The 26545-nt window shown below is 44.6% G+C and overlaps 1 protein-coding gene across 5 annotated transcripts in view; it reads left to right on the top strand.

The window, feature by feature from the left end:
- The window catches only part of LOC144772335 (uncharacterized), an 84010-nt gene extending 64011 nt beyond the window's left edge, over nt 1-19999 (top strand). For 3 of the 5 annotated variants that reach the window (XM_078656580.1, XM_078656578.1, XM_078656579.1), the window contains exons 6-7: nt 5698-5805; nt 18601-19999. In XM_078656580.1, the coding sequence (XP_078512706.1) occupies nt 5698-5805; nt 18601-19424 (932 nt within the window). In that variant the 3' untranslated portion in view covers nt 19425-19999. The remainder of the gene's footprint in view (nt 1-5697; nt 5806-18600) is intronic. The other 2 variants (XM_078656581.1, XM_078656582.1) reach the window with 1 other exon arrangement.
- Nucleotides 20000-26545: the final 6546 nt, after the last annotated feature.

The following is a 26545-nucleotide window of genomic DNA, read 5'->3' on the forward strand; positions in this document are numbered from 1 at the left end:
CGCGGCGCCGTCGAGGAGGACGAATCAGAGTCCCGAGCCGGCGGGGTGTGTGGCCGAACTCGTACTGTCTCATCAGTCCATGCGAATACTTCCTCCGGAGAATTAAAGAACAGAGTACGTGACTGATAAACCACCCGCAGACGGGCCGGAAAAAGTAAGGCATACTGGATTTTGAGGCTTCTCAGGCGAGCCTTGGCCGCTGTGAAGGATTGCCGTTGTCGCTGCACCAGCTTTGTATAATCCGGAAATATCAGAATCCGCTGATTATCACACATGAGGGGTTCCTTTAAACGGGCTTGTCTCAGGATAGTGTCCCTATCATGGTAATTAAGCAATTTGGCTATCACCGGTCGTGGGCGCTCCCCAACCGGCGGCTTCGGAGCAAGCGCTCTGTGCGCCCGCCCTATGACAAAGCAGCGAGAGAGGGACTCCGGTGGCAGCCAGCCCTCCAGCCACTGAGTGAGAAAGGCCTCCATGTTCCCCTTTTCGCAATCCTCCGGAAATCCAACAAACCGTAGGTTGTTGCGCCGAGCCCGCCCTTTGGCGTCTTCCGCCCGGAGCGCCAGGCCCTTCTGAATCCCTTCCATACTAGCCACTTTCTTCTTTAATATTGCCACATCATCTTCTACTCCGGTGATCCTTGTTTCGGCCTAAGTGATGCGGGCTACTGCGTTTCGTAAGTCTTGGCGCAATAGAGTAACATCAGCCCCAACAGCCCCTATTTTGGCGTCTAAGGTGTCTCTAGACTGGGTGATCGCCGCCAGGAGCGCTGCATTATCCTGCCCCTGGAGCTGGGGACTCCCGGAGGCCCCGGCCGTCCCACCTGCGCCGGTGAATTTGTCAAGGGTGCCCTGTTTCGAGGCTCCGCTGCCACTCCCGCCTCTGGTCATGATCCGTAGCCGGTGGGGTCGGTCTTGTAGGGAAGTCCCGTCTGTGTACCTCGGGGTTCCACTGCCTCGACCCCGGGGGGCCTCCTCCGTCAGCTGTCCGCTTGCAGGCCCACCAGCTATTCTCCCCGCGGGGCACCGGGCTCAGACAGCCAGGCGTCGACAGCACGGGCCGCACCCCGTGGCTCGCCAGACTGAGCAGCCATCCTTAGTGTCTGTTTTGTGGACCCCCGACACCTCCTTAGTGTGCGCCAAGCTATCATGCAGCTCCACCTACCCCCGATCAGGATATGGTCGTGCAGTCCCTGAGCCCCGGGTCACCCCTAATCGCCCGGCTTAGTTTGTCTATGGCCGATGGGGCGGTTGAAAGGGGTCTCACGTCATGCCCCATGCCCCATGCATTTCACGGCGTTCCCAACGCCCAGAGGATCTCTGTACCACTGCTAGGGGGCCCCCCCCAGGAGCTCGCCGCGGCCCGACCCGACCGCCGAGTCCTAGGTGACTCCAATTCAAAATGGACGCCGACCAGTGCACTCCACCTCGAGAGCAGCCCACTCGCGCACAGGAGACCCAGTCTGCCACGGCCCGAACTGACCGCCGGTCCCCCAGCGTCAGCCCCTCTGTTCCACCGCCTCACAAGGCCGCCACCGCGCACCCCGGTGCACACTCACCGCAGGGGTCGCGTCTCCGGGCGCAGGTGTCCCTCAGGGTCCCGGCCGCCGCCTCCGGTCAGTTGATCAGTGCCCCGCCGGTCGTGGTTATTCAGCGGCCATCCAGGCTACCCGGTGCAGCGCTGGGGCCGACGATCCGCCCCGCCAAGGCTCACTCGCCAGTGTCTCCACCCCGTACAGGGCGGGCGGCTCCCGCGTCAGGCCGCCTGTTGTCGGCCGTCGCACTCCCCCGGGTACCTCCAAACTCGAGGTCCCGGTGCCACTCCTTGATGTAGGCCGCTCCGCCTCCGGGGGCGATTGCACACGATCTTTGCCACCGATGTAGTTCAAAGTTGCCCTACACCTGCCGGACACCTTCCGCTACACCTCACTGCTGCGGGACACGCACGGGTGAGGGGGAAGCAGGATAATTGTTCGGAAAATTAATCGGCGGGACGGAGTTCTCCTAAGCCGCGTCCGCCATGTTGGATGCCTTAGCCACGCCCAGCATTATCCTTTTTAATACAAATAATTCACTGTCTATCCCAGACAGCTGTTTACACAGCAGTAACGCCTCTTAGTTCCTAGTTAAGGTTATTTTGTTGGAAGCAAGATAGCATATGCTTCTGGGACATTCACAGTTTTTGTGTGAGATGGCTGCAAACCATTTCAGCATGCAGGCTAAGCTCTAGCCATCCCCAAAAGAGAAGATGCTTGGATCAGCCTCTAGGAGAATAGCATGTAAGGCTATCTGTAGCTTGAGATCCCATCAGCCAGCTGGAACAGATTCCTGGTTATACAGTTCTCTGCAGACGCTAGAGGAACATACTTTGAGAAGTCATACAGTTCAGCCAAACACTTAATTTTTCATGCATTAGGCTTGATGGGCTATCAGTAGCACTGCTACAAACAGCCCACTTTTTATGGATGAATAAAAGTGTTGTGCCCCTGCCACCCTCCTAGTGTTGATCCTGTGGAGACTCCAACTGTTGGCACTAAAGCCAGCACCCATTGGCAACAAAGAAGGAAACTTTTCTTTTTGTGAGACCTGGTCAAGGTGAGAAAAACCGTTTGTGCTATGTGTCATTCTTCATCAAAAAACATTTATCTGAGAGCTAGAGCTTAAGGGCTTACAGAGTTAACCTTTCAAAATAACCCTTGTGTACTGTAGCCTTCAAGGGTATTATTAGGGTGAGCATTCAAAGATAGCACTCTCCCGAGACTTCGGAGACCATAGCTGGATTTCTGTTACCTGGGTAATTGAACTCTTCGGCTGAGACCTGTGCTTTCAGTTTGGGCTGAAAAGTGGCACAGGAAAACTAGAATTCTATAACTGTAATGTAAACAAGAGATAGTTGTGCAAGTGAAAACAAAGTTGGAAGGTATGTTAAATTACTTACAGCTCTGAATGAACATTGATGTTAAGGAGGTTAGTAACAGTGGCAGAAAACAAAGGCATTTGTTGCATGATAATATACAGTGCACAGGAATCTGATAAAGATACGCGAGTATGGCATAGTGAAAAAGAATCCTTTTGTTTCTTGTTGAATTGATTCAGTAAGTGTTTTTTTTAGTGCAGAGCCAACAATGGTAATTTAAGAAAGCAGCTAAAAGCAGGATCACTTCTATTTAGGCCTTGAGCGACACAATGATTGGAACAATGCAACACAAATTAAGAAGTATTACTGTGTATTCTTTGTGTACCGGCATTCCTAACCTCCCTAACATTATAAATACATAAGTGTGCATGGGGGCCTTATCTATCACATAGGAATGTATGAGCATATTGATCTACAAATGTTCTCATTCTGATTAGGCCATCTAGAAGACTTGCTGGGTTTAGTGGCCCCTCTCTCTATTGAAATTCTGAATGAACATTGAGTTTTTTCTTGTGTGAAATACTTGCCACACTGTGGGCCTGATTTATATGTTGGTGGAGAGGGAACTCTGTAGCAATGGCGACAGTTTCCTCCCCGCCAACACTGGTTTGCCTTCTCTATTTAAATTTGGCAGACATATAGCAGTTTGTTTGCTGTCCTTCTCTGCCAGGCAAACCTTGGCAGGAAGGGACAATAACAAACATAACAAATGTCCCACTCGCCATGGGAGGTGATTCTTAGGAGGACAATATATATTTTTAATTATCAAAAAGAAAATCACACTTTAGTATTTTCTTTTTGGGATTAAGTTTGAGACAACGCTCCATAATGTTGGTGCAGTCCTGCACCAAACTCGAAAAAATAATTTACAGGAACCACTGTGGCTGCAGTTCTGCCAATGCTTTAGAAATTACCATCAGTTTGGCGTAATTTTTAAATCTGCTGGGCAGTACCTCCTTTAAGACTGGCGGTGGTTCCCTCGTCCAATATATAAATCAGCCAGGAGATACTCCGCCAGCTCGACAGACTGGTTGAAACCTGCATCGCCAAGGACGGATGGCTTGACTGCAACCATATAAATCAGGCCCTGTATCTCAATTCCCAACCTACTACCACTTTCTCGTCGTAAACGTTAACTACTCAGCCTAGTTTCCTAAGGGAGTAACTTGGTTATCTAACCAGATTGCAGCATTACAATTTCTACAAATATAACCAGCCACAAAAAGGTAAACAAAATGTTTATGTTCAAATCTTGGAAAAGTGTATATGGGAGGAGATTTGCCATAGTACCTGGAAGCCTAGCTTCAAATCCTGGCCTTGTCACTTAACTCAGCTTTGTGTATTTCTGGCCAAGTCATTTAGAGCCTGGTGTAGTCTTTGGCATAGAGGATACTCTGTTGCAATGGCAACAAAGTACCCTCTACTCCAAAGCGACTTTCTGCCTGCCTCATTTAGAGTCGGGCGGATCTTCAGGATGTAGACTATTGCGTCACAGCCAACTACATACACCTCAGATGGAGAAAGCGCCGCTTGAGGTTTGGCCATGTATTTGCCCGTCCTATTTAAATTGGGCAAACACATACACAATTTTCGCTGCCTGTCACCGCCAGGTAAAACATTGCAGTAAGCGGCAGTGAAAACTGCAAAATGACCCGCTTATCATAGAAGAGATACTTTTTTGTTGCTGTTTTTTTAGATTTTCAAATCGAAATCTAGCTTTAGGAGTTTATTGAAAATAAAAAAAAACATTGAAATTTGTTGAAAGACTGTCATGTTGACGGACCCTTTTGTCAAACATTCAAGGCATTTACAGGAACCGTCGTGGTGGTCGTTCCTGGAAATGCAAGAGATGTCGGCTGGGCCAACAGAGAGCTCCAGCTTTGGCGGGTGGAGTGCCCTTGGCATGGAGGGAGTTTAGTACTCCACTATGGTGATGGTACTGAATCCGTCCACCAAATTCAAAATTAGGCCCATAATCTCCCTATGCTTAAAAATGTGAAATGTAATGTGAGGAAAGTATATGTGTAATCCACACTTGATAAACATGATCCTGAACATCACATCTCAACCTCCACATAATGTACAGCTCTCCGTTTCTTCCTAGCTAGGTTTGCACTATATAAATACTAGCTCATACATATATAGTGTTATGGTCTAGTAAATACCAGTATTTTGCATTCAGTATTGGGTTTGAGACTGCAATTCAAGGACCCTTGCTAGAAACTCAGTGAGGCTAGGGTTTGAAAAATAAATCTGCGGTAGCTAACGGCTAAAGAGGAAGGCAGAGGAATGCACTGAGTTCCAAGCATGGGCAGGGGAACTGAGTGGAAAAGGGCTAGTTCCGCAGGCTATGAATCTTTTGCATTGAGCATTTCAACATTGTTCCCACTGCATCTAAAGTTTGCTATGTGCTAACATGCTAATGTGTCTCCAAATGTTACTCTTGGATGTTTTATTATCAAGTGTAGATAATTAACTGCCCTACTACATACCAGGTCCTAGTGAAATCCTGCAACAGTGTTCTGCTTCTGCTTTCCTCTTAAAGGGTGACAGATGTGGCTAGTGTTATTCACACCCTATCACTCTCAATGACTGAGCGAAGCTGAAGGTGTTATCATTAAATCACCATCTAGTCTCCATTCATTCGTCCCAGCTGGTGGTGGGGCTCTTAGACTTGCACAGAGACCATCCCACCCTTGCCCTATTCATTTTGCTTATGAGGTCCAAGTACGCTCTACATTGATCACATTACTTCCCCGAATGAATTATACTTTTTTACAGGAATGTCTGATATCTCATGTCTTAAGTCATCAAACGTTAAAGAGGAGGCAGAGTCTTCAGGCAATCGTCAAGACTCTGAGATAAAACAAATCATCTGTAATTTTCCAGGTGAGTAAATGGCACCATCCTGAAAATTATATGCAAGTGACGTCTATAACCTTATGTTAGGATAGGATTTCTAATGTATTTGAGCGATTACAGTAGTTTATGGTATTCTTCTTTGTTTTAATCCTCTCAGCTCAATAGTCTTCTCTTTTTGAGTCGAGTCTTGATCATATTTCATGCCCCCTATTCCTCATGCCTTAATACTTACTGTGCTTCATGTTGCTTTATTTACTAATATGCTCAGAATTGGAGTCTACAATAAATGCATCTAATGTTTCATATTTATTATCATATTTTTACAGAACCTTCAAGGCACGTTGTAGTGTTAAACATCCACGAACTACGTGTGGTGTTTGTGGCAGTTTGCCTCAACTTTAATTTCTTTTGCACTCCCCTCCACTATACTTGAAAATCTGTGGCTGAACTGGAAATGGTTATTATCTTTTAACAGACCACTAGCAAAGTGCAAAGCGTTGTTACCCAAGGCGAAAAACACAAAGTGCATGCTACCATTAACCACAATAGTGCCCTCTTCTCAGCCAGCGCATGACTGATGGTGTGAGTCTGTGTGTGTGTCTCTCTCTCACTTTTAGATGTCTCAGCCTGCCTCTAGCAGTCTCTTGGCCTCGGTTTCTGAGATCCCTTACATTTCTATATGGGCTCGGAAATATACATTCATCTCCTAAATCAAAAAGACCTTGAGTTTATTGTTGCTTTCACTTGTTTAGGAATTTGGATTGTTGCTGATAGTATGTGGTGTCTTCCATAGCTGCCATTTGGTCACACCCCATCCGCAGATAATATTTTTATAATTATATGTATAAATGAACTGTATTTAAACTGTAGAAAAATTGTTGGTGTTTCTGAAAGACCCCCTCAGAGTAGGTATTAATGCTTCACATTCTGTACAAGTACATCCTTGGCTAGGGAAGCATCTCGATAGGTCTGTTAAAACCCTTACCAACACATTCAAACTGCACTCTGCCTTGTTCTCTTTATGAGCCGGTGTACCCAGTTTAAGAATGGCCTCATCCCCACTGAATAGATGAATCAGCAGAGCATCTGCTTGTTTCCCAAACTAATTTATTCACCACACAAGCTAACGGTAAATTCAACAGTCAAGCCAAAAGGCTAGTGCCATGATATGGTTCCCCACAATCTCTTTGGGGACACCAGGGTAAGAAACTGTTTGAGGCATATGAGCTGCAGAATTCATACTTGTGCATAGATCGCCATCTGGTGTTGGGCTTGGATGGTTGCACCTAGTTATTGTCTTGAAAGAAGTCTTTTGTAGTCATGAGATAGGTTACTCATCCCTTGGACGATAGTGCGTATGGGCATCGACTCCATCCTCAGATTGTTTTTTTCCGCCATCGGGTTCGGATGTGACTTGCAGCGCTCCGGTTCGGTACCGTGTTCCAAACCTCTTTCAACGCACAACTTATCACACTCGATGGTATGAATTTGTTCGCGTGGCTTTCGACGCACACACCTAAATCCTCGTTTCCAACCGTCGCCGCGGGCCGCTGGTCCTATCGGCGCCATTCGGGCCTACAGCTAATGGAAAGTACTCCATTTAAAAAATGCCCCCAATGTGGAGCTAAATTTCCACACAGTGACCATCACAAGGTCTACAACCTTTGTCTATCACCAGAGCACGAAGAAAAGGATTGCCAAGCCTGCGCCTCTTTTCGATCCAAGAAAACCATCCGTGATCGCCGGGCTGGATGACACGTTATGGCGCAAAAGGCTGCACCTGTGCCAGAAGACATTTTCGATTAAGGCCCGACGTTCCAGAGGCAGAGGATTTGGAAGAGCTTGAGATAGTCTCTGAAGCGGATGACGTCGACTCCGATGACCACATCACTCCAGGGCAATAAGTGAGTACAAATATCCCTGCCCCACCCGAAAAACTGAAGGCTCCGGTCAAAACTCCGCCTCAAGCTCTTAGTCAAGACCAAAAGAAAGCTTCAGAAGCCCTGCCTCCGGGCCCGGCACCGATAACAAAAGAAAAGCCTCCTGGCAGCTCGGCATCGAGCAAGCTGCATATCAGTACCCAAAAAACGCCTTCAGTACTGAAATCCGGGATACACATCTCCATTAAGTCAAAAAAGGCCTCGACGCCGATCCCTTCAGCACCGAAACGCCATAAGGCCTCAGAACCAGAAAAGCACCAAAAATCTTCGGATCCGAAGAAAAGTTCAGACACTGCTCAGACTTTCACGGCAAAGGAGCACAAAGTTCCTCCTACAGCTATAGAGACCAAATTAAAGCCACGCTCTGAACTGAAAAAATCTGCACTGAAAGAAGACAAGCAGGAAGAACTGTTAAGGCCAGATGCTATCGATCCGAAACAAAAAACATTACATGTGGACCCTAAAGCACGCCATATTGTCAGTCTTCCAGCAAAAAAGTGGCAATCTGATACCTCACCCACACCTGAGGTACCCATAAGACCCTCTTCTCCTATCCTTCCTACTAAACCTTTATCTCCTATAAACTCTCCTATACCCTCTCCTAGCTTTTCTCCATGCTCACCTTTACCACCACAGGATGAGGATGATTTAGGGGATGGGGTGGACACAATAAGAATCCCTTATATGACCCTGATGATGACAACACCACCTCACCACAGGACACATGGGACGATTACGATGATCCCACAGATCCTCCAGACCATCCTGATCAAGACCCATACCCATCTAAGCCATCATCCCCATATGATAGTATAGGTTTTAGTCAGCTCATTAATAGAGCTGCGCAATATCATGGCGTGGAACTACATTCCGACCCCATGGAAGAAGACTTGCTACTGGACACTTTTGCCCAGTCTCAAAAAGCAATACACACATTGCCAATGCTCAAAGGTGTCATTAAACATGCACCAGACATATTTAACACCTTGACTGCTACAGAAATTCCTGCTGGCTGCTGACAAGTCAGATTTATCATTGTTCATGACAAGGTCAGCTCGTCATTAGCACACGACCAGTGTACTGCATGACGAGCTGAGCTCGTCATGAGCATGGAAGGGGTTAAAGACCCTGTAAGGACCAGGATTCTCAATCCCCGGATTGATAAAAAATATAAGCCTGCCCCTAAGGATCCAGTATACATCAAAGGACAACTCCCTTTAGATTCTTTTGTAGTGTCCAATGCAAGAAAACGTGCAAATTTCCAAACCTCTGGTGATGTACCACCCCCAGACAAGGAGTCAAAACTGCTGGATGTATCAGGTAAACAAGTTGCCTCCCAAGCAAGAAAGATTGCTAACGCGCAAGCACTACTTGTCAGATATGACCGGGCTGACTATGACGAGCTTGAAGATCTTATCCAACACTTACCTGACCAGTACAAGGCCAAAGCAAACGATCTGGTCCAGGAGGGCAAGTTAATTACAAATGCATCTATCAAATGTGCTCTCGATGCAGCAGACACTGCATGTAGATCTATTAACACCAGTGTTTTACTCCGCAGACATGCGGACACTATGCTTGTGTGGTCCTTTGGGTGATAATTTTGTGTATTAGGAAAAAAAAGGTCCTTTGTTTTAGGAAAGGGCTATGATGTTCATCTGTCTAGACACTTGGTCTGATCTACCCAACCTTGCAATGAATATGGCCATTCATCTTGGTTTTAATGGGAATGAGGTTTTGAGGCCCTTCTTTTCTGGAGTAATCAGGACAGATTTTAAGATATTGTTTTACTGATGTGGAAGAGAATTGCGAGTTGCATATCATTTACGTTGCCTTTTTCCCTTCTAGTCCAAGGGCTCACTTACCCTTTGGGTGTTAAATACTGTTGTCTGTTAGTTGTCAGATGTCTTCTGACTGGGTAATATCCAGTTCCCCATGAGGCTTTTGTTTTTCTGTGCCGGCAGGGTTGTTTTTATTTACATTGCCTGTGGTCAGTACCACATTTCTTATAGATAGCCATGCTCTTTTTAATTTAATTCCTACATATGTCTGGTCCATGGTGAATTTCGACCAGCTGGTTCTCTTGAGAGCATGTGTAGGATTAGTTTGCAAACCCTCCTCTGGGTGGGTATATCTATGGTTTTTAATTCAAAAGTTAAGGAATCTGCGGCTAGATGTCTCTATCAGATGAACAAGTTACGTACCTTCGGTAACGTATTATCTGGTAGAGACACAGTGTAGCTGTAGATTCCTTAAATCCCTGCCCTTTCTCTCCGCTCTGCAGAGAGGTTTTCCCTCAGATTCAACAAGACCGTTTATCTGCCCTCTGTGCTAAAATCAAGTCAGGCTCTCCGTCTGACCCATTGAAACCTGACCAATTTAGGAAAATTCTACCAACTATTTCTCCTTTCCTTGGTCAGGTGATCAATAAGTCGCTCAGTTCCACTGTTGTGCCCATGGTATGGAAACAAGCCAGTGTGTTACCACTGCTCTAAAAAACATCTTTGGATGCCAAAAAACCAGAGAACTTCATGCCAATTTCACTGCTCCCCTGGCCTGCTAAGATCACGGAGGCATACGTTAAATCCATCCTCTCAGAGCACCTGACCAGTAACAACATGCTTGATCCCTCGCAAAACGGCTTCCGTCCCGGACATGGCACCGAGCCAGCCCTCCTGACGGTGACAGAACACCTTTGGACAGCGCTGGACGCAGGACTGACATCGGCACTGATCCTTTTGGATCTCAGTGCCGCGTTCGATACCGTGTCACATGCCATCTTGCTGCACCGTCTTTAAGAGGCTGGTGTTGGAGGCCTGGCATTGAAGTGGCTAGCGTCATTTCTGTCCGATAGGACTTATCAGGTGATTGCCCCCCCCGTTCTCTTCATCTACCTTTCCCATCAAGCATGGAGTACCACAGGGTTCCTCTCTGAGCCCTCTGCTCTTTAACCTGTACGTACAACCTCTGGCTGTAATGGCCAGGAGCAGGGGACTGACGGTGGTATCCTACGCCAACTGCAGGCACAACGCTGCGAAGTTTCAAGGCGATCTTGCGGCAGTTGCTGAATGGATGACAGCTAACTGCCTCCAGCTGAATGCCAGCAAGTCGGAGTTGTTGCTGGTGGGAAGGGACCATGGGCTATGGAATGAACACTGGTGGCCCACGAATCTAGCCCCCCCCCTCTCCTAAGCAGGTGGTAAAGAACTTAGGGGTTTGGATGGATTCTTCTCTTAGTTTCCAGACTCAAACAAAGAAGGTGGTGGGCCCCTGTTTTGGTTTATTGCGCAGGCTGAAACCTATTTCAGGTTTCTTTGATGCACCAACCAGACAGATTATTATTCAAGCCTTGATTACATCCAGACTTGATTATGCAAACTCTCTGTACCTAGGGGCCAACAAGGCTGAAATACATAGGTTACATAGAGTACAGAACGCTGCAGCAAGAGCTCTTCTGGGCCTGCGTAGAGTCTGTTCGGTGACTAGTACAATTTTTCGCCTTCATTGGCTGCCTGTGGCTCAACGAATCGAGTTCAGAGCTCTTTGTATAGCCTTCGAGATCTTGAAACTAACCTCCCCATATATTTTGACAGATTTGCTCTCCTTTTATGTCCCGTCCCTTTCGCTCCATGGGCCAACATTTACTGGCGGTACCTCGGGTCAGGAGAACCCGGGCTGGAGGCCGTTCCTTCCGGTATAGAGCGGTGACTCTCTGGAACTCTTTGCCACCCCATATCTGAGGGCTTGACAATTTGTCTGAATTTAGGAAAGCTATCAAACCCTTTCTTTTTCCCACTGTGTAAACTGCTTCCTGCACTGATGTTGTCTATTCTGCTACTAGCGCCGGGACGACTCTTGGCTGGGGCAGCTGTAGTGCTCTATAAATGAATTAAATAAAATAGAATATGTTCTATAATGGAAGGGGTATATCCTTTTCTGTACTGGTTTTACATACCAGTGATTACTGTTTCACGTAATTGTGTGAGTCAACCGATCGTTTGGTCTTACTTCTTACATTTTGATTTGGTATTGCCATACCCTTTTTTTCCCAGTTTTTCCATTTTACCATTGGGTCTTTACTTATGGCCCTTGTGTGGGTGTTATCATACCATTTATTTCCATTTTTTAATTATGCCTTTGAAGAATATATTTATATGTTTTGTCACACAGAGCCAGTTTCTTTAGTGGCTCATCGTTTTAGCGCGGAAGGTTTCATGGAAGAAACGGACGTCCGCGCCCCGGCAGGGACTTGCGTGACTCCACTGACCTCATAACCGGAGTCGGCGTCATCACGGACCCGTAAGACTCCGTCCTCTGGCACACAGGGGAACTGCCAAAAGATTTCCGGATCCAGTCTGACGCCTGGGCAGAATTCAAAAGTTAAGGAATCTGCGGCTAGACTGTGTATCTACCAGATGAAATGTTTCCGAAGGTAAGTAACTTGTTCGTTACACATCTCAATGGTACTCATTGCTGTTGGCCCTCAGAAAAATGTAAGGGCCTGGAGGCATATGAATTTCTGACCATGAGTCTCAGGCTCACACAGATCCCTGCAGCGGATACATTAGTCCACTGAGCCATCCGACACATCTGGGATTGATGGCTCCACGGGCCCATCTCTAGCACTCTCTCAGCCTCCAAACATTGGGCAGCTTTTACTGTTACATCAGCCCATAATTTTTCCTCTTGACCTGGGCCTTGCAGAGCCTTTGTTCTCTCATGCTCTTTAGTTGATAAAACGCCTAATGCATCTCAGCTTTCTTATCCTTATGGCATTGAGGCAAACTAGAGTAGCTGAGGCTGTGAGAGCTGGGTTGTCTTGGCGGGTAAGGAGAGAGGTCGTCATTTGGTAGTTCCTCGGCTGGAGTGGAGGCCTTAACTGTACATACGCATGCCTTGGTCAAATAGCTTCCTGAGCTTATCCACTGAAAGGGGTGCAAGATCGGACTGTTTAGCTTGCCTTCCACCTTTGGTCTTGCCTCCCCATGTGTTGCTCTTTTCTAATACCCTTCCCCTGGCTGAAACGATTATTATGGCAAAAGTATACAACTGTCTGGAAATGGCATAAACTTGAATTGAATGCGAAGTATACATTTTGTTCACCTACCATTAACCAAGCCAGTTCCAGCCGGACAGTCTGTGTGTCTGTGTTATGATTATTTGTATAGCACACTAATCAACCATGAGGGTATACAGGTGCTCTGCCGGTGCACCTGTATGCGGATGAGTTAACCTGTTCAGAACACAAATTCTTGAAGGACTTGATGGGTCTCCCTTATAGTACCCCCTCTGTTCCTCTACTCCTTGATATGGGCTGTCGCTCTATCAATGATCAGGCAAGGCTACGCCCTCTTCTCCTCTGGGCGCGCCTATGGAGAGTCCCGGAACTTGCGAGTTATGCGGAGGGGTTAAAAGAGGTTTTATCATTGCCTGGCTGGCACAGAATAAGATGTTAAGGGATGTGAAATGGTTACTTGGAGAAGTGGGTCTTGGAAATATTTGGCAGTCTAGGACCGCTCTCCCCAAGTCTGTCCTGAAAAACTCTTATTGGAAATGGGTAAGGGACTCAAGAAACTTAAATCCTAATGTAGGTAGTTCTACTGTCGAATTCCTATTGCATAAGGAGGTGGCATTCCGAGAGCCCTATCTCGATATCATCACAAAACCTAGAGATAGGGCTCTATATTTTAAATTTAGAGTCTGAGTGCTGCCTGTCCACGAATTGACTGCCAGATGGAAGCCCCCAGCACAGACCATTTCATTCTGCCCATTCTGTGAGACTTTGATCGAGACAGTACCTCATCTTCTTTTTGTATGCCCCGCATACAATGCCCCTCGTATTAGGTGGCTGAAACCCCTCTGCAAAGAATTAGGTACAAGACATTGTGGTGAGGCCCTATGCATTCTGAAATCGGATACACGGCCCCTACTTGTCTGTGGCTTGGCAACGTTTTTAAACTGGGCTTGGTTGATCAGGTCCGAAAGGCTTTCTTACATTGTTTAATTGAGATTTCATGACTATTTAATGTAATATATTGCCGCCATTTGTATTTTGTATTTCGATTTTTGTATAACTGTTATTTTCATGAAATAATGCTTCATATGTATTTAATAAGGCTTTTTATGTATTTTAAAACTGTATTGTGATGCTTTTAAAGATATATTCCTATCAAAATAAAGCCTACTTTGACTGACTGGCTCTGCCGGTGGATGGGTGAGTCTCTGCTTGATGTGATGTTTTTTTATAAGATTACTTCTTGAGCTCTGCAAGAAGCTGAAGACCAATGATGAATCTTCCAAGTCGCTGAACTTGACAGCTTGACACCTGACCACCATTTGTGGCCATTTATATCTGCCACAGGACTGTCGGAATAATTTAGCACAAGCTTGACCAGCATATGCAACTAAGACATACAACGCCAAATGGAAGTATTTCTGTTTGTGGTGAAGGAATAAAGGCCATCATATACTAAGTATAAAATCTTGAAAATCCTTCCATAGTAATGAGTCTGGCAAACAATGTGCTTATATACTCTTCAGTCAGGGTTCATCTGGATGTAATCTCAAGATTTAGGAGAACTGAACGCTTAACCTCTTCTCTCCCAAAGAATTATGAAACAATTCATGAAAGGAGCATTTCCACCGTTTCAACATCCATCTGTTCCATGGGAGCTTAATTCTGTTCTGAGCCAATTAATGTTTGAACATATACATAAGGCACATTTAAAATTTGTGTCATGAAAATCAGCTCTTTTTTTGGCTTTGACATCTGCACAGAGATTAGGAGAACTTCAAGAATTTTTCTTTACGTTTTTAAAGAAAAAAGTAATATTGAAAATCAACCCCAATATTATTGTATTATAATGTGTACTGCTTGCTATTCTGATTCAAACTTGTGAATATATAAAAGAACTAATGTTGGAGAAGAAATTAGTTACCTGTAACTCCAGGTCTCAAATATTGGTAGTTTTTTATATATTCACGTTTCATCCTTCCTCCTCCCGGTTCAGGGGCTCATCATATTATATGCTCACACTTGTGCTTTGAAATCTGACCTATGGTGGCCTTTAGTGGGAGTAGGATTGTTTGAGCTTTAACCTCTTTGGCTGATGTTTGGGTTCTTTCTAATCGGATTGATGTGCTACTAAATATATAATGTTGTTTCAGGCCTATGTCCTTTTCACACTGTATTCTTTGTTATATATATTGTAAACTGTATACTGCTGTTTTAATGTACTGGGAATTCCCAGCCTGACAACTGGGAGTGATTCAAGCATGTGAATACATAAATGATACCAGTTTTGGAGAACTGGAGTTAGACATACAGTTTTACTGATTAATCCATATAGCATAATACACTCAATGTGTGGAAATGGGATTTCTGTTAATATTTATCATTTATGCATCACTAATTGAAGTGGAATTATTTGTTTTGATCCTATTAAAATCTCTTTTTCTAGCACATGTCAGAATGACAAAAAACATGTACTTCATTTTTGCTTTCCTAACTGTTGATTGCATGAAGTTAATTCAATGGTATTTATATTTTGTCCGCTACAAAAATAAGACATCCAAATATTGATAAACAATTCACTTCAAAAACTCTTCTCACATTTCAGTCAAAGAAAGAAAAGTACACACTGATCCCATGTTAAAGAAGAAGCGGGAACTTGTCAGAAGATATAGCCTGACATTCAATCTCTGCCGTTGAAGAAATGCAAATGTGAAAAGATAAACACAGAATTTACAGGCATCTTTATTTGTTGCTCAGACTTTCCTGACCCAAGACAATATAGCTTGCGATCCACCAGTGGGTCACAAACAACAGTTTAGGAAATACTGATCTAGACCTTTCATGCTCCCTTCTGTCACGGCAGATTAGTAAAAGCTGCAGCTTCTGTTGGTTTCCCCAGCTGCTGAACCAACCAAAGAGGTGGCTATGTGATTGATTGGTCAATAAAACACCACTGTTTTACCATATGTATTCATCCCAATTTTACCAAGAAGTGTAACTGAGCCACCTAAAAGAACCTTTTGGGTCCCCTGCAGATGAGGATCAGGCGCTGATAGTTCACAGCTGCGCTTGGGAGATCTTGGCACTCTCTGACTTTGTTCTTCCTTGATTATGCCTAATCACTTTCAGCCTTGAGGGGGACACAGTGTCTTCAGTTCACCTCAGAGGCCCAGTGGGGCTGGAACAGCTTTACCACTGCTTGTTCAGGGTTAGTTGCTGGGAGTCCTCTAGGAGCATAGCGCAACACCATTGTATCTCTGGCAGCTACCTGCAGTGCTCCTTTGAGATCGTCTGGTGGTGCCTGTCTGTGCCCAAGGGTTTGTTGGCACAACTCCAGGTGTGGTTGCCATAGACTCCAGAAATGAACGAGAATAGTGTAGAGCTTAGCTGTTTCACATATGTAGCATTCTCCGCTAAAGCCACATCCTTATTTTGATGATTTCTTAATTAGCACATATTCTAGTTAAGCATGAGGGGTAACATTATTCAGTTTATTTTAGGCAGTAAAAAGCAACCGGAATAGAAGACAGTGCTGTTTGAGTCGCTACGGTTTACAGAAGATGGAAAGGATTATCTGTGCTTATCCTACAATCAGACCCCCAGGATATAGCGGCATAGATTTGCAAATTTAGCGGCACAAAAATGGAAATTTAGCGGCATTATTGCGGCACTTTATTTTACTCTTAATCACTCCTTTTCAGCCTTAAATCCATGCAAACTGATTTAGCAGAGTATTTAACTATGCAATAGGCATTATAAACTTTATTTGAGTTTTTTTGCTATATTCTCCTTTGTGGTAACATTCCAGGAGCATAGGACCAGTCAAGCACAATAGAACCCAGAGACCCCACTGACCATGAAGACGTCAGAGACACCCCGGACCATGGAGATGTTGGAGACACCCTGGCCATGGAGACATCATGTCCTCACCCTCTCTTCAGACAACAATGCTGTTACAGGAAAGAGTCTAAAACAACAGCGCTATTAACTGGCCCACTCTGTAAAGTGGCGCTAATGTCTTTACATGTGACAGAAAACACTTTGCAAACACTATGTCTAGTTGCATGTAGTTATTTCCCATGTATTGTATTGTATCTTTTATTTATTTACCCTGCCGTCCCGAAGCTGCAGCTCGAACAGAATATGCCAGAGAAAGAGAACATTTCCAACAAAATGCTTCTTTCTTTTTTTCTTTTTTGGATCCATTTCACAAGGCAACGAATGAAGGAGAGATGAGAACCGCTTGCTGAAGTCACAGGCTTCCTTCAGCAAGCTTGGATGGGGGAGGGCATAGGGCTCCACGGACCACTGACCAACAATGCTCTACCCCCCCTACCCCTTTCCCCCCCTCCCCTTCCTTCCCGAGGCTGCCGTCGGAACAGAAAATGCCTGATAAAGATGACCTTCCCAACAAAATGTTCCTTTACTATTTTTTTGTATCGATTTAATGTGGAAACGAATGAAGGAAAGTTAAGAGAAGGCAAGAACCGCTTGCTGAGGTCACGCTTTGCTTTCAGCAAGCTTGGACGAGGGGAGAGCAGTGTCGCAGGGAGCTGGGTGGAGGGTGGGTAGGAGAAATCTCCGCTCCTCCGCCGATTTTTAAAGTACTCAGCTGGAGGAAGGGTTGTAATTCTACCAGTACCGAGCCCTGCGCTCTCCGTAATAATTCCGAAATGTGGCATCATTTAAACATATGGAAAGAGCACTTTCGCTGAACATTCAAACACCGCCCTGTTTACTTGGACACTTGCCTCAACTTCCAAAACGCATGAACATAAATCCTTACAGGCGGCTATTACGGCTGTACAGCGCCACGTAGTGACGTGTGCGCGTACAGCCAATAAGATGTCACCATCTTTTTTGCTGCCTGCCAGTGTCCATTTTCGCGGCCATAATGTTCAATATCACGGCCATCGCGCTCTTCGGCTAATTTCGCGATTATTTTGCGAATCGCGAAATGCTGGAGGGTCTGTACAATTCATTGCAAAGATATAGGCCTTCAAGATGGTGGGAGGGTGTGATACAAATGCAATGTTTGTTGATTGAGTTCCTTGTACTAGCTCACTTGTAATTTGTACCTTAAGCCTAATGCGTATTGAAGTTTCTGTTACTGTCTCTTTGACAGTAGAATGCTTAATTCTTACCTCCGTACCCATCATAAAATTGAATTGAATATTCTTAATTGTGATAGGTGGAAAGTTTTACATTCCTAATTGCTTTTTGTCCGTTTATGATCCCACTTTGGTGCCTGCATGTAAATCCTATTAATCTTTTTTCTGTACAATGAGGTCCTTTCTTCTAAACGGTGACCAAATATATGTTTGTTTCTTGCATATCAAATCACCCGAGTCCATGTTCAATCCTTGAGCTTGGCCTGGCTACCAACCTGTATGCCAAGAGTTTCTAGGGAGATATGGCTAGCTCTTGTCTATAACATAGCTGTTTAAAGGTATAGGGGAAGTCAGATATAGGGTTCATAAGACTGTTCTTCTACTCCTGTCTCACTGAAGTACTATACAAGGCTTAGATGCCTGTAATTGTTTAATCCTATATCTGGGAATCATATTGGTGGTGATGATGATCATCGTACTCATGCCACTGAAATCACAACTATTGCCTGGAGCATCTCATGCTAACTAATCACAACACCCTCTGGCGCTTCCCCTCTATACATTTAATGGACTGAGCCCTATCTGTCCTTGAGCCTCCTAATATATGTCTTAATGCATGTCTGACCAATTATCACATGTACATCTAATGACTGCCCTGACTTTATGGATCATTGGTCTATATCCATATAATTCTGGAATGCTGCATTTATTGTTTTAAAATAATTATCTTCTAATATGTTTTATTTTCGTTCTACAGACCAATCAAAGAAGGTAATAGAAAGTGAGAACATTTATAAGGACTCTACTGTGATATCCATGCTAGAGCTGCACCAAAGAATGCAAACAGGAAAGCAATTCTATAACTGCACTGAATGTGACAAGAGCTTTATAAGGAAACGATCTCTTCAACTTCATATGAGAACTCATACAGATGTAAAGCTCTTTCGCTGCACAAAGTGTGATAAGAGCTATCATCGCAAAGCATCTCTTCAACTTCATTTAAGAATTCATACAGGTGTAAAGCTCTTTCAGTGCACTGAGTGTGAGAAAAGCTTTACTGTGGAAGCAAATCTTCGGCGTCACATGATAATCCACACAGGAATGAAACCGTTTTCTTGCAATATATGTGAGAAGAGATTCACTCAAAAGGCACAGCTTCAGGGTCACCAAAAAGTCCACGAAGGACTGAAGCCTTTTTCCTGCACTGCCTGCGAGAAGACTTTTAGCCGAAACAATGCTCTTAAACAGCACCAAATAATCCACACAAGAGTGAAGCCCTTTCCATGTACTATATGTGAGAAGAGCTTTACTCAAAAAGCACATCTTCAGTGTCACCTAAGAATACATGCAGGATTAAAGCCATTTTTCTGCACTGAGTGTGGGAAGAGTTTTAGTCAACGCAATGTGCTCCAGCAGCATGAGAGAATCCACACAGGGGTGAAGCCTTTTCAGTGCACAGAGTGTGAGGTGAGATTTACTCAAAAGATACAGCTTCTACGACACCTGAAAGTTCACACAGGAAAAAAGGAGTCAAGTGGGGAGGTAACTGTACCGCCAAATCAGAACTCCATACCGCTGTGATGTGGGTCTAATTGCATTAATGTAATAATAAATACCTGCATTCCAGAATCTACAATTATAATGAATATTAAAGAGAAGCATCACCAGGAATCAATGGCTTTCCATTCTAATCCTCAATGCAAAACCCTGGGCGGGTAGTAGGAGTAAAGTTTCTTTTTTGAAAATATAAGTAATATTTACAAGGTTTAAGTTGTAATTCTGTTGATGGTCTCATAACAGCAGCACTAAACAAAGGCCATGTAAAAAGGGCCCAAAGTGCTTTATTTGTGAACAGAGCCTCCAGTATGTATTTGTTTTCTGATATTCGTATGCCACACCTCACAACAACGTCAATGTTAAAAATAAGTTAGTCCAGAAAACCAGAGTTATTTATTGACAAAACTCTCTAATTGTGTTGGTGACTGAAAATCTGTAAATTGCAGTCTCTTAAATGAACAATTGATTAAAATAGATAACATGTTCAAATTGGTGTAATTTCTCAAATTGTGATTACATATGCATGTTTGTATAACACTTACTACCATTTGTATGTTTTCAGAATCTTGTCAAGGTTTAAAATTTGGTGAGTAACCGGAGTCAGACCAGTCTGCTTGCATTTATTTTAGTCATGTTTTGTATTGTGTATCTGGATAGTATTTGGCAAGTTTAGAACAAACGTGTATTGATTAGTGAAGGATGCTATTTGAATGTGTTTTGCTCTACCTGGGTGGAACCTCATGTTTCTTTCGTAGGGAATATCCATTATAGTCTTAGGCTCTGAATAGTCCCTCTCACATGCGGGAACCCTGGAGCACTTCTTTAATATATCTTCTTAAGTGTGGAGCTTCGCTGCAAAGGCACTTAAGAAAAAGACAGATTATGCAGCCTATATACCTAGGCTACAATGGTAAAGATTCTTCATTATGATGACAAAAATGGGCCAGAATAAGGTAAGTGATTACAATTTGAGAGATGATTGGTAAACAGCATAAATCTCCCTCACAAGCCCTTTTTTATGATAAAGATGAAAGAGAGCAGGACAGAGAAGCCTCATAGGCTGTCATTATATGGCTAAACAAGAAACTGTGCCTTCAACAAACCAGAGACCTCCAGTATCCCGTTATGCACAGCAGGTGGCAGTTACTGCAGTTATTTTTTATGGCTCCTGCTGATAGGACCTAGGACCACTGAACTCTGCCTTTCTATGGCTTTTCTCTTCAAAATTCACCTGTGAATTTTATTGAAAACTACTTTATTCAAAGTTTTTCAACTCTCCCTTGCATTTGGTGTAACTTTCTGACAGGAATTTGTTTTTTTTGTGTTTAAAAATGCCATCTTTATTTAATAAATAACCTTCCTTTGGGAGAAAGAAAGCCAAGATAGGCCCCTGTGATGTCTGTATTATTTGTCTTCCAGCAAGTCATCTTTGTGAATATTATCATCACTGCAGGAAGTTTTCCAGGCGAACCCTACTAGATAGGGAGAAGATTCACCCTCAGGGCGCAGAAGAACAGCGCAGTATATACAGTCTGCAGCTTAGCCTTCAGAGCAAGGAGAGGGTCGGTCTTCTACCAGGGCTCTGTCATCAACCTCTGGTGGACTTGGAACAGCAAAACGAGGTGTTCGAAGCATGTGCGCTGTAGATGCACATGATTTGCATACTCCTGCCATCTAGTGTTGGGTCTGGATGTTTGCAAATGTTTTTTTCTTCAAATTGTTTTCCAATCTCGAGGTAACAAGACTCCTCCTTTCGGTGAATCTGCGCATGGGCATAGACTACATTGTTAGATTGTTTTCTTTTTTGCCATCGGGTTCGTTCGGGTTGGTATGTAGTTTAATCTACCCTCATCGGTATTGGTTTGATTGCGTTTTCCCTCTTCTGAGTGTCGAAAATTTGGAAAACTTTCATTATCCAGTCAGGAATTGGTAACCGCGACCTTCGGGCCTAGATCATTTTCCTCTACTTCCACTCGAAAATCCATCATCGAGTCTTCTGCCAATGGAACGGCATCCGTTCCATTTCTGTCCTCTGTGCCATTCCAAATACCCTTGCACCGACCTTCATAAGGTCTGCAACATCTGTCTCTCCCCAGAACATAAAGAAGAAGACTGTGACACTTGTCGATCATTCCGATCCAAAAAGTCTATGCAGGACCATTGAGCTTGACGAAGAGAAATGCAGCGGCAGAGTATCGAGGACACCCCTGATATCTTCAAAGAAGATATCGAACTAGAGGAAGTAGAAGCATCGGCAGCGGAAGAGGCCTTCTCTCTCCAGGACTCCGATTCTGAGTTGGAGATCGAAATAGAGTCCCATAACGTTCCAGCTGGACAGGGTGCTGTGAGTACCAAAGCCCCTTTGCCGACCAAACTCTCTACCACCGAATAAAAGGCTATTGGGCCACCACTGCCAACAGGCCATAGTGGGCACCGAGATTGGTTCCAACTCCCCGCACGAAACCGAAACAGCAAGTCAAGCCTTCCGGTTCGAGCCAAGACGACACCCCTTCGATTCCGAAACATTCAGGCTCATAAGATAAAAGGGACAAATCCAGCTCGGCACCAAACATTTCGGCACTGAAACATAGACGCTCCTCTAAAACCACCAGAGCCGATCCTAAAAACATTGAAGCAAAAGCTGGATCCAAAACAAAAGTAAATTCATATAAATCCTTACACTGGACACATTACAACTAAGCCATTAATACCTTCTTTCAAAAAGAAAATAGACACTGAATGCAAGACCCCTCTCAAAAAGAAAAAGGACATGGCTACTAGTTCTATTAACATTTCTCAAACCCCTCCACCTTCTTCACCAGTACCTATTATACCAGCTTCAGAACATCTACACACCACACCACCAGGCTCTCGAAATACAAATTCTGATATAGGAGATGATGATGATACTTATGATCAACCACCACCAGATCTATGGGATGACTACAAAGTAGATCCACTTGTAGACACAGACCCGGATCTGTATCCGGCTCTACCTTCCCCTCCTGATGATAATACTGCATATCAGCTAATTGCTACGGCAGCCACTTGCCATGGAGTGACTTTACATAAAGAAGCTCTAGAAGTGGATTTCCTGTTTGAATCTCTAATGCTTTTAAAAGGGCAATTTCATAAACCTTAGGGGGGCACCACTTCCAGATAAAGAATTAAAACTAACAGATGCCTCATGGAAGAGAGTAGGTGCTCAATCAGCCAACCATTGGCGTACAGCCAATACACAAGGTCTATTGGCTAGGTATGATGGGGCACACAGGGAAGAGATGGAAGAATTATTGCGATATCTCCCAGAATAACAGGAAATAGTGCGGTAAGCGAAACTTATTTCCAAGTCTTCGATCTGATGTGTGTTAGATACTGCAGGTGGTGGAGTCAACACAAGTATTCTACTTAGTAGACATGCATGGCTCAGAATTCCTGGTTTCAAACCAGAAGTTCAACAAACTATTCTTAATGCACCTTTTGATAAGGAACACTTCTTTGAGCCTCAAGTAGACCAATCACTTGAAAAGATGAAAAGGACACAGACGTGGCAAGATCTATAGGAGCACTTTAGTTTCCTTCTACTAGAGGTTCCTTTTGTCGCTCTTTTTACAGGGGAGGCTCCAAAACTAATACCACAGATGCGGGTGCATCTTCCTACAAAACAGGGAAACCATCATCCCCCTCTAAAGGATTCAGTAGGGTTGGTTATAGGGGAAATTATTTTAAAGGGAGAGGTAGAGGTACACCAACACGCACCTCCATCCACTAACAAGCAGTGACTTGCTATCACTTCCCCCGATCATTCATCACTGTTGGGGGGAGATTACAACAGTCTCTTCCCGATTATTGATGTTTCAAAAATATCAGACAAATGGGTATTGGACGTTGTCGAATATGGTTATTGCCTGGAGCTTACAAGCAACCCTGCCAATATTGCACTTCTATTTCGCAAACTGTTTTTAAAACACCAGCATCTGCTCAAACAAGTACAAGCTCTTATAACAAAAGAAGGTATAGAACCTGTTCCAGTACAACAGCAAGGATCAGGGGTATGTTTGCAGTACTTCCAAATTCCCAAAAAGGACGAGTCATTAAGGTCAATCTGGATCTCAGGCCATTAAATCTATACATATTATAAGAACAGTTCCATATGGTCACACTGCAACAAGTACTTCCGCATTTACAGCAAGTCGACTTTATGTCAACACCAGACTTAAAGGAAGCGTACTTTCATATTACTATTCACCCTGCACATCACAAATACCTCAGATTTGTGATAGGAAAAAAAATCAGTTCAGAGTACCTCCATTTGGAGTAACAACTGCACCAAATGCCTTGCAGTAGTAGTGGCACATCTACGAAAACAGCAAATCCATGTCTTCCCATACCTAGACGATTGGTTCATAAAAGCCAACACACATCTCCAGTGTGAGCAACACCCACAGACTACCATAAACCTTCTGCAGCAGTTGGGATTTACAGTCAATGCATAGAAATCCCATCTTCAACCCCCTTAAATAAGACCATATCTAGGAGCCATTCTACACATTCAAATGGCTCTAACATATTCCAATGCAGCCAGGATTCCTCATTTTCAAACTCTGTTACTCCAGAGTCGAAACAACCAATATCTACCAGTCAGAACTTTCATGCAGTTTCTGGGGATGATGGCGACATGCATTGCCATAGTGCCTCATGCAAGAACAAATCTGCGTCCTCTACAAGAAAGCTTAGCACGTCAGTGGAATTAGTCACAGGGTCAGCTCTAGTGTTGGTAGACAGTTGCACTCTTCGCTCTGCAGTGGTGCTTCACACAAAATATATCAAAATGGCGGCCCTTTATCGACCCTGTTCCACAAGTTGTGCTCACAACAGACTCCTCTCTTCTCACTGGGTGGGGGGGCATATTTACAACATTTAACAGTTCAGGTTCTTTGGGATACCAAGCAACAGAACCATCACAACAACTACCTAGAACTGCAAGCATTCTTCTAGTGTTGAAAGCATTTCTTCCTCATCTGACTGGGTAAGTCGCCCTGATCCCGACTGACACTTTCAACAACTGTCACGTTTCTCTCACATCATTTGGTGTTGGGCAATTCATCACAAAATTCAACTCCTGGCAGAACACTTTCCAGGCACAGACAAAATCTTCGCTGATCTCAGCAGAATGAGGCAACAAGTACACGAATGGGAACTTCACCCACAAGTTCTCTTTCCGTACTTCCAAAAATTGGGATTTCCACAAATAGATCTCTTTGCCACCGCAGAGAACCCAAAATGCACAGACTTCGCCTCTAGGTTCCCACACCCTCTATCCAAAGCCAATGCCCTGTGAATCAGCTGATCAGCCATATTTACTTGCGCTTTTCCGCCTCTCCTTCCATTCCTGGTTAAGAATCTCATGCAGATATCTCTCACACTGATTCTGGTGGCTCCCACATGGTCCCGCCAACCATGGTTCACCACACTATTAGAACTCTCAGTAGTTCCACACCAGAAGCTTCACATAACTTCAAACTTTCTCTCTTAGAACCATGGAGAAATCAGACATCCAAACCCCAAGATGCTCAACCTTACAATGTGGCTCCTGAAATCATAGAGTTTGGATATCTAAAACTACCACGAGATTCTATGAAAATTCTTAAGGAAGCAAAAGACCTTCCGCTGTGGCATGCTACGTTTGTGATATCTATACTAATATTATAAAGAGAGAGCCCAAACCTATGAGGCTGGTAATCTCAGTAACCACAGCACCAATCACAACACCCAATACAGCGTTGGAAAGGGCAGTTGCAGCAAAAGGACATAGTCTATGCAGACGGCCACCATATTTTTTTTTTTTTGCACAGTTTTATATAGCGCGAACTTGACCCGAACTGAATCAGGTATCAGAGCGCTTTACATAGCACCAGTACGTTACATGAGGACACATTAATTTTTGTTAGGCACGGGGAGATTAAGTGATTTGCCCAGAATCCAGGATGTTTGGCGTCGTTACGAAGACTCGAACCCAGATCCCCAGGTCTGAGGGCGATCGCCTTAGCCGTTAGGCCAACTCCTCCATACATTTAAACGGTAAAAGAACCGTGCCAGCAAAGTAGTCCCTTGTGGGCGTGTCTGCGTTGTGCTGTGGGTGTGGGCTAGGGGCGTGACTAACGCTGGGGGTGTGTGATACGGCCATCACATCGTGGGCTGGGGCGTGACAAACGCTGGGGGCGTGACAAACGCTGGGGGTGTGTCCGCCCTTCATGCCATGTGAGTCGTACATACAAGCGCCAATTACGTTGCTGCGCAGCATCAAGGGTCATGCTGGGGGCGTGACAAGCTGGGGGCGTGAGAACGTGGGGGCGTGTGTCCGGCCTTCATGCCATGTGAACGCAATTGCGCCGCATCAAGGGGCACGCCGGGGACATGAGAAACGCTGGGGGCGTATGCTACGTTCCGCCCTTCATGCCATGTGGGTCGTACATTAATCAGAAGATTGTCTGAAGTGTCCGTGTGCTGGGGGCGTGACAAACGTGTTCTTCTGGAGGCCTGGTAAGTAACATTACTGCAGCCTCTACTGCGCGCTGTTACTGAACTCTCTCATTCAACGAAATTACACGCGCCTGCTACCATCAACCAGGGCTCTAGCCGGATCAGTACACTAACTACACGCGCCTGCTAACATCAAACAGGCCTGCATCTGGGCCTCAAGCAGGGGAACACGCAAATGAGCGTGTCTGCGGGGACAATTACTGCAGCCTCTCCTACTCGCTGTCACTCAACTCTCTCATTAAACGGATTTACCCGCGGCTGATAACTCTCTCATTCAACGACATTACACGCGCCTGCTAACATCAACCAGGGCTGTAGCCGGGCTCAGGCGGCGGATCACTACACCAATTACACGTGCCTGCTAACCAGGGCTGCAGCTGGGCCTTCTCCGTCCCTATTCTAATGAAACAACAATTTTTGTCTACTGCAAGGTTTTAAAATAAATTGCCCTTGCCAAATACACACATTACACACATTCTATTTCATACCCGTCCAACGTTGGGACGGGCTACTAGTATTGTAATAATAATGCAATTGATCCGCTTGATACATCTATACAAAATATTATTTGTAATCTTTTGCATCTACAGCAAGTTGGCTTA

The sequence above is a fragment of the Lissotriton helveticus genome, chromosome 8 (genome assembly GCF_964261635.1).
Source record: "Lissotriton helveticus chromosome 8, aLisHel1.1, whole genome shotgun sequence".
Classification (NCBI taxonomy): domain Eukaryota; kingdom Metazoa; phylum Chordata; class Amphibia; order Caudata; family Salamandridae; genus Lissotriton; species Lissotriton helveticus.